Source organism: Mus caroli, chromosome 10 (assembly GCF_900094665.2).
Source record: "Mus caroli chromosome 10, CAROLI_EIJ_v1.1, whole genome shotgun sequence".
In the NCBI taxonomy this organism is placed as follows: domain Eukaryota; kingdom Metazoa; phylum Chordata; class Mammalia; order Rodentia; family Muridae; genus Mus; species Mus caroli.
The window spans coordinates 37427848-37440084 of record NC_034579.1 but is presented as its reverse complement, the minus strand read 5'-3'; the positions used below and the strand labels follow the sequence as shown (position 1 = coordinate 37440084).

The window sequence follows — 12237 nt, the reverse complement described above, 5'->3', positions numbered from 1 at the left end:
AAACATGGTTGAACATATTGCTAATGTAAAAGAAGACTCCCCTCCACCCATTCTTGCCTTTCCCCTGTGGGTATGCTCCTGCCTGCGCTCCTGCACGGGCCCTCGCCACGCCTCGACGCTGCTACGCGTGCGTGGCTAGCGGGATTGGCGCAGGCTCAGTGGCGGAGAGTGGAGCAGGGCCGCCCCGCCCCGCCCCGCCCCGCCCCTCCTCCTGGTCCGTGCTGCCCTGCGAGAGCGGGAAGGCCGTCACACTCCGCGGGGGTCTGAGTGTCTAGCGCTTGTCACAGGTGTTTTGAGTCGAGCCCGGATTCCCCACCTAGCACCTACTCCAGCGCATCCCGCATCGCTCCGCGGCGTCCCGGATCTGTAGGCTGACCGCTCGGCCTGCAGCGAAAGGTGGTTTGTGTACGGTTACCATGGAGACGCTAGCCAGCAGGGCAAAGGCGGTGCGCGGGAGGGCGGGAGGGCGAGGTGAGGATGCTGAGGCGCTCGGCCCTAACCTGGACCGGTGAAGGAGCGGGCTTTTCCAGGAGTGGGAGAGCAGCTGTGCGTGCGGGAGGTGAGGAGTCCCCTGCAGGTTCACCAGGGACCCCTCCTGCAGACTCTCTTCTGTTCCCGGATAGGGTCGAGGGGTGCTGCTGCATATTCTCCACACAGGAGTCAGCTTCTGTAACTGTGAGCATTTAGTCAGTTGCCTGATATTTAACAGGAGTAACCAGTAACACTGGTTGAATGAGAGAGTGATAGACTGAGGGACTCTGTGGAGGCAGGCCACAAGAACAAACTAGGGTTTTCCTAGGTAACAAATGACTCCTCAATAAAGTGTATGTGGAATAATATTAATTACACCGTATATATACAGAATGCCCCTTACAACCCATGCCACAAGTATTACCGCAGGTTCTTCCATCCCGACATCATATTCTTTTCATTTGGTAGAAAATAAGTCGCACTATATGTATCCCATTTTTGTAAATCTCTAAGGTTTTCACTAGCAGTTTGCATAGATTTGGGATAACTGACATTCAGATAAAAACGCTGTTTGTTTGTTTGTTTTTAAATCAAGGATGGTATTCTCTAGTTGAAATTTTAAATTTATGATATGCATGAAAACATTGGACAGATAGTCTCTTTTGTGACTTCTCTTGTTGGTGAGTATTTTCATTCTAGTAGGAAGATCTTTCTTTACCAGCCAGCACTTGGACAGTACTTCTTAGTATTGTAAGGGCTAGCTAGCATTGTGCTAGGGCATTTGGACATTTCATGCAATGCTGAAAGCTGCCCTGAGAGTCAGTCATTATCCACGCTTTTTTTAACAGAAGAGAACTCGGGTATAGAGATGTCTAATGGCCTTCAAGGTCACAGAGCTGCAGCTCCTCGGAGGACTTAACACTTGCTCTGACATCTAAACACTTTTCTTGCACCTGTTTGGATGCTCATTTAATGCCAAAGTAATTCAGTCATGGAAAGTGTCCTGAGTGTTTGAGTTGCTGGGAAAAGAGGGTGCACCAGCAAACCCTATGCTGGCAATGTTTATGGGCAATGTTGTCTTTAACATGAAGGAGGTGGCTCTGGTGGCTATTGGTAGCAAACAGTAGAGATAGGGGTTTTTAAAGATATATTTATTCTTGTTTTATGTGTATGAATGTTTGCCTGTATGTATGTGTGTGTACAGTGTGCCTGTAATGCCCTCTGAGGCCAGAAGAAGAAAATAACGCATGCAAATAACACATGGGTCTGGAGAGATGACTCAGTGGTTAAAACCACTGGCTGCTCTTCTAGAGGACCAAGGTTTGATTCCCAGAGCCTACACAGTGGCTCACAAGTCCAGTTCCAGCGAATGCAGTATTGTCTTCTGGCCTTGGCAGGCACTGCATGTTTGTGGTGCATTGACATATCCACAGGCAAAACACCCATACACATTAAAACAGCAACAACAAACCCGTTTGGGTGTTCCCCATCCTCCTGCAGATGATATTCATCCTGTAGTGGTCACATCTGATACTACAGACCAAACACAGTGAGATGCAAGCCACAACTTAGCCTCCCTCTTCTCTCCAGAGTTCACAACTCTTCTGGTTTCTTCTGAAAGGGCTCCTGGCCTCCCTCTGATCCCTGTGGATCTGTCCATTCTGTGTTGCCTCTGACTGTTCCCTCTGTTCTTGGTGCTCGTCACCCTTGGTGTCACTGTCACTCCGGAGTCATTTGTCCAGTCCCACACTTTTGAGCAACAGGGAAGGGAGAGGGAGCTATATTTGAACTCCTGTTGTCACAGGGCCTCACAGATCAGATGCTGTCAGAAATAAACTGCAATATACCTTTATAATCGACTACAGAACATATCTCCAATTAAAGACACCACGTAGCCTTCATCCGGGAATTTCTCAGCTCAGGTGTATTTAACCATCGGTTGTGCCCCTATGGAGGGCTGGGATTCAGTGTCCGAGGGTAGGAAATAGCACTGGCAGTATGAGCAGTTAGTTCTAACACTGTGGACAGAGTTTAAGACAGAGGCCAGTTAGGGACCTCACAGCAGCTATACAAAGGCCATTAAACCCGGGAAGGTTCCTGGAGAAGTGACTCCCAGGTAAATTGAGAGGAGCAGTTATATATAAATTTACCAGTTCTGTCCTTTTCCTCCCTCTCTTTTCTCCTTCCTGCCCACACTTGCCAAATCACACCAACCAAATCAAGATCTTTGATCTGCGCATCAGCTTGTATTTTGTGTCTTACCGCCATGTTGCCCTCCCTCTGGTCCCCACATGACTTTATGCTTGGAGTGTGCTGGGCCATGCATACCCACTGTGCTCCTGATTCTTTTTCTTGGCTCACCCACTTTTTTTCTCCCCCTGGGGACTACTGTCCCATCCTCAAAGTTAGCCCATTTTCTGAACCTAGCTCAAGTGCTGTTACCTCCACAAGCCTGCCAGGGTCTCTCTCCCGGTCTGAAATCATTTCTAGTTGCAACCCACAGCCTCCAAACATGGCCGTCCATTGTCTAAGTAAGTCTATGATAACTTGACCATCTGTCCTGGGCGTATCGTAGCCTTCCCTTCACTAATGCTATGAGTCTACCTACCTCATAGAATTGTCACAAGCTTTGTTGAAGTGATGAACTCAAGAGATGTCAGCAGATTGTTTGGTATTGAAGTAAGTGCTTCACTGACATTAGTAATCAGCTTGCTCAGAGCAAAGATGGATTTTATTAGTCTCTGTGTTTCCAGAGACCCAGATGGGGGGCTTTGCCTGTAGGAAACATCATTGCTATATCAGTCGATCACCTCTAGTAGAGTGAGCTTGCTCCCGTTGGCAGGAGGGCTTTTATAAAATTAAGACTCTACAGTGTGATTGTGTTATGGTTCTGGGATGCTCTGTTGTAAATAGATGTCCAAGTCTTAGCTAATTATTTTTCAAGTTGACAAATTCTGTTGGTAAGAACTTGTAACTTAACCACTGTAAAGAACATCATCTTTACCAGAAGAGCCACAATTATAACCAGTTTACACGTACTAGTAAATGTTTCCAAGTTGGATCTATCTGATAATGTTAACATTAATGTAATAACCAAAGAGAAATGGTACAGGTCATATTATTGTATCTGTGCCCCCTAAATAACAAAGTGGGACTTGGGAGGAAACAGAAAGTTGTGAACAGGTATGCACTGTATTATTATTATTTTCATGCTTATGGATGTTTTGCCTGCATGTCTGTCTGTCTGCTGTGTGCATGTAGCTTTCAAGGAGGCCAGAAGAAGGCACTGAATAACCAGGGACTGAGGGTGCAGACAGGTGCGGTGCGATTCATCGTGTTGATGCTGGGAACCAATCCCTGGTCGGCTGGACCATCGCTCCAGCTCTCACACTATTCTTTTAAACCCTCTACCTACATTTTTTTTTCCTCACAGATATTTGGTCAATCTGATTACCTGTAGCACCCTCCTGTGTTTGTTTGTTTATTTGTTTTGAACAGGGCTTTTCTGTGTAACAGCCCTGGTTGTCCTGGAACTCTCTTTGTAGACTAGGCTGGCCTTGAACTCACAGGGATCTGCTTGCCTCTCCCCGCAAATGCTGGGATTAAAAGCATGTGCCACCATGCCTAGCTTGTGCTCGAATATTTTACAGAACTCTTAGAAAAGGACCTGAGTACTTGCTCAATTGTTCTCTGTACTTTTCGATACAAACTGAAAACCAGCCAGAAAAAACTGCGGGTCAGGAACAAGAAGACTTTATTACTCCCCAAAGCACTCTGTTGAATTTTTATTAGTTTTGCCTGATTCCCTTTGGGCATTGCTGGACTCATTAGTGCCATGTGAGGCCGAAGGAGTAGACACAACTTGATTTAGTGTCTGGAAAGAAACCTCTTAACTGCATAGAAACTTCTCACTTAGTCTCATGATTTCAAATTAGCAGAGCTCCTGTTTCCTTTTGTGGGTGTCAGGGGTCGAAGTCGGGCCGTTCACATTCTAAGTGCACAGTCCACCACCGAACTGCACCCCAACCCTTGTGAGAAGAGTCTTCTAAAATCGAGTCAACAAACCTGCCATGACCACTTAAGTTGTATTCTGTGAGGCTGACTTTTTTATATCATATAGCAAAAATAATATACATATGTATATATTAATTTACATGAGATGTAAATAAATGTATACACGTACATGTATATTTGAAATATTTTATATATTTCCAAACAAGTCTCATTAAAAATAGCTGATAATCTAATCCTGTCAGAAGTGCTAGGAATAAAATGTCTTGGGCCTGCCATAGTTTTTAATAGTTGTGTTAGTATATAGGATTCTAGAGTCCTTGCTTAAACTTAAAATCCTGAATGAAAAGGTCTCCTAAGACAGCACTGCTCAGGGAGGGACTGCAGCCTTAGGGCTGCACCTGGTGTTGTGTGTGGAAAGAGTTACATTGTGTGCTCAGAAACTTGGGTAGAGCAGACTAGAACTAACACTGAATGTTTCTGTCTGTAGTTGTGTGAAACACAATGTTACAGCTCAATGTAAAGGGTCAGAATGTAGCAGAGTTCTCTCTGTCTAGGGAACCCCTTACTGTCTTCTGTGGCCAGTCCCCCACCCCATTTTGCTCAAACCACCCCTCCCCTTTTCTTCTCAGTACAAACCAGCTGAAATACCCGAATAATGTACAAGTTTCTGTCTCTCTGGAGCTGCATTGTATAGGGTTAGTGTTTTTTGTTTGTTTGTTTTTTTAAAATGAGAGATTTTATTTAAAATAATGAACAGCTTGATACCAGAATAACTTTTTTAAAAATCTGGACCACTGTCAAGTTAGGCTGGTCTCTCTGGGCCACAAGGAACCATTGTCATGTTAGGCAGGTCTCTGTGGGCCACATTGTTGTTTGAGAAGGATCTGCAATCTCCAGGTCCTGTTACATGGCTTTCAGTCTTTGAGCAAGATGGCTGGGAAATGAAAACTAGATATTAATATTTAGCATTTATCTACCATTTACAATATCTTAAATTGAAGATGATTTGAATCAATTCATTCAAAAATAAAATAGACAGTACAGGCGTGAGCCTTTCTTGGGGGGGTGTTGTTAGAAAAACAAATGCAGTTTGGTAGGACACTAATCTAGCCTTATATAAGCCCTTTTATTGGGGTGGGGTTGGGGAAGGAAAAAAGCTTAGTTGAAAGTTTTGACAGAACTCACAGCACTTTCAGTAGGTTTATGGATACGAGATGAGGGTTGGATCTGGGGCTGGGGCTCAGTAGAAGAACATTCGCCTGGCAGCAGTAGACCCTGGCTTTGGTCCTTGTGTGTGTGTGTGTGTGTGTGTGTGTGTGTGAGAGAGAGAGAGAGAGAGAGAGAGAGAGAGAGAGAGNGAGAGAGAGAGAGAGAGAGAGAGAGAGAGAGAGAGAGAGAGAGAGGAGAGAATAATGATGTTGGATCCTTTTTGTTGTTTTTCTTCCCTGGACATCTTTTCCCTAATTGCATAACAGCACAACTGTGCAGCACATAATTTTGATAGCTATTCTCTCATCTTTGCCCTCTAACTGCTTGGTTTTTTTTAATGATAAATTATTTAGTGTGTGTGTGTGTGCAACTATGTATACATGTATGCACAGGTGCATATGCCTGTTGAGGTGCATGTGGGAGCCAGAGAGTTGACAATGGAGATATTTTCCCCAATCATTTCTCCACCTTAGTTTTTTAGATAGGGGCTCTCACTGAACCTCGAAACTGCTGTTTGGGCAACTCTGCAGGGCCAAGAGCCCCGGCTTGCCTCAGCCTCCCAGCACTGGGGCTACAGGCACGTGCTGCAATCCCAGCTGTCTTAGATGGACGCTAGGAACTGGAACTTGGTTCCTTGTGCTTGTGCAGATAGCGTGTAATTCACTCAGGTACCTCCCTCCCAGCCCCTCTTTGTGTTTCCTCCTGGCTGTATATATAGATGAGTAGCTTAGTATATGGATGGGTGCCTCTCTTTGTAAAATACTGGATAAAAAAATAGCTTGTGTTTATTGTGTCATATATTTGCAGGGTGTGTCTCTGAAGACCATTTTAGTTTAAAAGGAAAGATGCTGTCTTCCAATGACCAGAAACTCGAAAAGCTGGATTCTTTTTATCGACCTCCAGTGTCCAAACAGAGGACAAGTGCAGAAATCATAAGCGAAGCACGAAATGCCTTAAGAACGGTTAGGACCCAAAGACCATTTACACCCCGTGAAGACCAAAGGAAGCTATTTGGGCCTGCCTCGTCAAGAAGCCCAGAAAACAGGCCTCCTTCCTCCTTCAGGTACTTACGCCTGGCTGTGGTCTACACCACCAGGTTACATGTTCCCTGTCTATCCTTCCCACTGCTAACCCCTGCATCATGCCTGGGGAGCCCTTTCTAATTGACTTCTCTCATTTAGGAATTTGAACTCACGCTTCCTCGCTAGCTAGCTCATTTCTTTTTAGCACCTTAGAAAGTTGCGCCATCTGATTGTGCCACAGTCCCACGCTTGAGTTACTTCCAGTGTAAGTTCCCGATCCACGTCCATCAGCACACAAACCCTCCACATGTGCGTTTTTAGGTAGATACAAGTCTTCAGACGCTTTGGGTAACTGCCAAGGACCCCATGGCTGGCTCAGATGGTGAGATTATGTTTGCTCTTAAAAGAAAGTGCCAAACTGACTTCCACAGTGGAAGTGGATTCCCACTGTGTGTCCCAAGGGTGGTAGATGAGCATTGCAGGTCTGCTGCATCCCCCTGCCCCTCCCGCAGCGCTCGCTCTGGACCTGTACTCTTCGGTCTCGTGATGATCTTTCCCTGGTGAGGAGGCGCACAGCATCTTTTCACACGCTTATGGGCCATCTGCGTTGTCTTCTTTGGTCAGGCATCTGTTTAAGTCTGTGACCTAGTTTCTAAATTGGGTTGTTTGTGTTCCGGTAGAGATTTAGGAATTTTTTGAGTAGCATGGATGGCCATCTTTCATCTTATTCATCCTTCGGAAGGTTGTTTTTTTTTTTTTTTTTTCCTACCAGACATGGAATGCTTACTCTCTTGACTGTCTTCTACAGAGCAGATGTTTTTTAATTTTTAGTAGAATTTAGCTGATCAGCTTTCTGTCCCGGAGCATGATGTCACTGCTGTATATAAAAGTCATTTCTTTATCCAAGTTTATCTTGACTTTCTTCAAGCTATCTTGAGAAGTTTTCAGATATCTGAGTCTGAAATTGAATTTTAATTCATTTCTGTGATGGGTGTGATATCTTCCCCACCACTGTGCATGTGTGTGTGTGTGTGTGTGTGTGTGTGTGTGTAAGATTATCTTTCTGCCCTGCACAAAGTCACTGAATTACAGTGGTTTGAAGTATAAAGTTTCACTTTATGATGTTGTGGAAGTGCTGTGTACTCGGGAGAAACTAGACTTTGAATTTTGATCCTCTCCTGGGCTTGCCACATGTAGTGGGATATAGTCGGAGGATGCTGGGCAGCAGTAGACAGCTGCAGCTCCCAGTTGGCCATGGGATCCCAAGGGTAAACAACTCAATCTGTGGTGTGCTGCCTTGATAAGCTCTGATATAGTAGGTTAGGTGCACTGAGTACATTTGACCTAACATTTTCAACACGGGAAGTTCATAGGTCTATAGATCCACTGTAAGCCAAGGAATACCTCCATCGCCTTAGCTTGGTGGCCTTCGTTTAGCTGTGTGTTTGCAGGTCTGCCTCTGTTGATGACTCACTCTTTCACCAGTGTAGCCATCTTGTTACTGGTAGTGGTATATTCTGAAGTCAGGTAGTGTCCCTCTTCTGAATCTGCCTGTTTTTAGTATTATTGTTGATTATTCTGGGTTTTTTGTTTTGTTTTGTTTTGCCTCTGCCTATACATTGCAGAATCAATTTTTTTGCATTGATACAAAATAACTTGCTGGGACTTTAAGATTGCATTGAGTCTGCAGTACAAGTTGGAAGCAATAGCTTTAAAACAAAACTTCATTGTAAATAATGTTGCAATTTTAAAAACCAACAATGTAACAATGTTAAGTCTTCTATTCATGAAAATGGTCTTTCTCTCCAGTTAGTTAGTTCTCCCTTGATTACTTTCATTGAGTTACCATTGCAGATCGTGTATGTCTTCATGGGTTTACAACCAGGCACTTCAGATATGATACCAAAGTTTCCTTTCAGCTCGTCCCTGCCTGTCCATGTGGGGAAACTGACTTATCTTAATCTTGCATCCTGCAACCCAACTATAATCAACTGTTTGTCTCAGGAGGATTTAGATTCAGTCAATTCTGTATTCTTTTCTGTGGAGATGATAACTCTGTCTTCAAACAAAGTTAGTTTGCTTCTTCATTCCCAATCTGCCTTTTATTTCTTTTCCCTGTCTTGCTTATTAACTATGACTTCCAGGATGCTGCCAAAAAGCAGCTGTGGATGGAGGAATCCTTGCCTTGCCCCCGAGTTTAGTCGGAAGGCTTCAGGTTCCGCACAGAAAACACGACATTTGGCTGTGGAATGTTTGTAGACATTCTTTACCATGGCAGAGAAGTTCTCCTTCCTTCCCATTTTTAAAATTGTACTTATTGATAGAATCATAGGATTTTTTTTTATTAGCTGTGATGGGTTATATTAATTGATTTTTGAACACAATTGTTTTTAAAGTTTGACTTTTGACCAAGATTCTTAAAGATAATTCTAGACACTGGATAAAGAGACTTAGTTTGAAATGAAATAGTTAATAGTGACTGTCATTCCAAGTTTATAAAGTTACAACAAAAAGGCCTTTTAAAATATATATACATTTCTTCCTTTTGCTTATTGTTATTCTTATTACTTAGGCAAGGTCCCAGGTAACACTGCTGGTCTGCATCGTGTTGTATGGTCAACAATGACTTTGAACTACTGATCCTCCTGCCTCAGCCCTCTAAATATTGGGATTACAAGTGACTGCCATACCACTCAGTTTTATGCAGCACTGGAGACCAAATCCAAGACCTGTATGCTAGATAAGCTCTATACAAACTGAGCCACGTCTCGGTCCCTCTCCTCTTTGTCACTGACATTTTTCATTTAAGACCATGTCTTATCATATGATGCAGGCCAGTCTTGAACACTTTAGCCTGCTTCCGTGTTCTGAGTCCTGGGAATAGAGATCCATGCCACTGTGTCTAGTTCATTACTCGGTATTTTTAGTCTTCCTAAGAACAATAGGGAAACTGTTAGCGGCTTTGAGTGTTGCTGCCACTTTAAATTGCCTTTTCTCAGTGCTTCTGCACTGAGTGCCTTGACTCGTTTTTCAGCTAGGGTTTACTAGCGGATACTAGAAGCAGAAGCCCTTCACAAACTAACCCTCTCCATCATCTCTTCTGCTAGCCTTCACGCTTCCAGCTTTGAGTTGTCCGATTCCAAGCCTATCTCTGGGACTCGTCTCAGGCCACTTGAGCTGGTGAGTACCTTTGGTCACCACCAGTGATATGACACGAATTTGGTTCCGAATACTTAGAAGTCAGCACTTGTACTGCCAAGGGTATTATCATGTAGGCCCAAGTGTATTAATAATGTAATTAATAATAAAGCCAGTGCCTTTACAGTTTTTAAATATAATGCTTAGGATCTAATGAAGTGCTTACTTGTAGTTACATAATAAAGAAGAATTAAAGTAATTTACTGAATAATATTTCATAATATGTTTGTTTAAAAAGTTATATATCATTTTGTTTTAACAATTATTTGTAACAAAATTACATATTTATATTTTAATGTATATATACATATATACTTTACATACCTATATACATATATATATACTCATATATACATGTAGTTAAATGTAAATTATACATAAATTTTTATATGTATGTTAAGAGAAAGAGACAGACTTATTACAAAAAAAACAAAAAGAAAACAACCAAACAAAAATCACTAAAAAGAGCGGCTTTTTATTCCCCTCTTCTTTCTTATCCTTGCCCCAGTGGTTTCTTCTGTCACTTTCTTTGTGATTGATTCTAGACTTCTAAACACCACCTTGTCTGCTGCTGTCATCTCCTAGGGAGGTGGGCGGAACTTCTAATCAGCCACACTCCCTCTTCCCGCCCTGCTGCTGTTCCACATAGATACACTGTATCCTTGCTTGGAGCAGCTTTCTTGTACTATGCTTCTATCACCCGGTTCACAGCCGATCCTTGACTTAGTAAGGACTAAGGAAACTTGCTTCATCTTGCCTGTATCACTTTTCGTTTCCTTTTTTGATAGCAATGGTCTTCTGGTTTTAGTTTTCTATTAGTTCTATTTCAACCTCATACTGCCACAACCCATGCAAATCATCTTTATGTGTTTGGAGACAAGGGTATCCTATCAAGTCAGCTCTTTGGGAGAGCTCTCCAGACATCCTGCCCACCACTTGCTCTGGGTACCTGGCCCTGCTCTCAGCACCCCTCAGCACCATTCCCGGAAGCACCTCCCTTTATGGGGGCTATTTCCTGTCTCCTGCATCCCAGGCCCTTCTTTGTTTCCTGTGGCACTGCTTTGGATAGAGCTTTTACCCCATGGAAAGGGTATGCGAAGGGAGAGTAAATAAATGATTTGAGACTTGATCTCTGATTTTTCTTTTCTGGAAATTGGTATGATGTTTTTCTTGTTGCCAGTTGTTCTGTTGCTGATGAAACACTGTTAGGGAAGAAAGGGTTTATTTAACATACAAATTACATCTTCAGAGGAAGCCAAGGAAGGATCCTAGATGCAGTCACTGGAGGAATGATGCTTATGAGACTCTCTATGGCCTACTCAACTTGCTTTCTTACTGAACCCAGGCCCTGAGTGGGCTGGGCCCTCCCATGTTCATCATTAATGTATAAAAAGTTACTCCATAGACATGCCCACAGGTCAGTCTGATAAAGACAGTCTCCCATCTGACATTCCCTCTTCCCCGGTTAAAGACTCTCGATTATGTCAAGGTGACAAGAAGTAGCACCCTAGCTCCTGAGCCTCTGATAATCCTCCATCTTGAATCTGAGTGCTTAAGAGCCTTTTCGGTGTGAAATCCCTTTAGCTCTGGGAAGTGTTCTCTCCTTATTTCAACCACGACTCCCTCTCTAAACAGTTTTTTATTAACATGAGTTAGTTTGGTTATATGTCTGTTGGATATATACAATGTATACTGTATATAACCAACATATATACAGTTTAAGGGTTTGTAATTCAGGTATAGGGGCTATTGGGCCGGCTCTTCCATCTTCTGGGGTTTTTGTTTGTTTGTTTTAGTTTTCTTCTCTTTTTTATTGTGCATCTTATTCTTCTAATCCACTTATTAGATTCTTTTTGTCTCTGTTTTCCTATCCTACCCCCCCCCAACTTTTTTTATTGTGTTTTTATTTTTTTATTTTTAGGTAGTATTCTGTTCTTGTTTCATGGGTACATAATCATTTTCAAGCCAGTTTTGCTCTCCCTGTGTGGCCCCTGTTGCAGGTTTAGGTTTGTTTTTGGTCTCTGATTTTCCCATTGGAGACTCTGCTGGTGCCTTATGCTGTTTTTGGTGTATAGGTGGAGTTTGGTCTATAGGCTGTGTTAGCCAGCCCACCCCTAAGGCAATCGGGCCGGGCTGTGTTGTTGCTGAGAGCCCTGAAAGTGTATCTTCAGGGCCCATCTCACCCAACCATGCATTTAGGCCCAGCTCTTTCCCAGCCTCTGTCCTAGGGGGTGGGACTTGGTGGTTGCCAAAGGGAAGAAAGAAGAGGCCTTGGCCAGGCATGGTGGTGCATGCCTTTAATCCCAGCACTCGGGAGGCAGAG

The 12237-nt window shown here is 43.4% G+C and overlaps 1 protein-coding gene across 3 annotated transcripts in view; it reads left to right on the top strand.

Moving 5' to 3' along the window:
• Nucleotides 1–239: 239 nt before the first annotated feature.
• Nucleotides 240–12237, top strand: part of Armc2 (armadillo repeat containing 2) — a 104205-nt gene continuing 92207 nt past the window's right edge. For 2 of the 3 annotated variants that reach the window (XM_021174473.2, XM_021174472.2), the window contains exons 1-3: nucleotides 497–559; nucleotides 6502–6757; nucleotides 9824–9896. In XM_021174473.2, coding sequence (XP_021030132.1) covers nucleotides 6540–6757; nucleotides 9824–9896 — 291 coding nt within the window. In that variant the 5' untranslated portion in view covers nucleotides 497–559; nucleotides 6502–6539. Of the gene's footprint in view, nucleotides 397–496; nucleotides 560–6501; nucleotides 6758–9823; nucleotides 9897–12237 lie in introns of those variants that run through there. The other variant, XM_029482898.1, reaches the window with a different exon arrangement.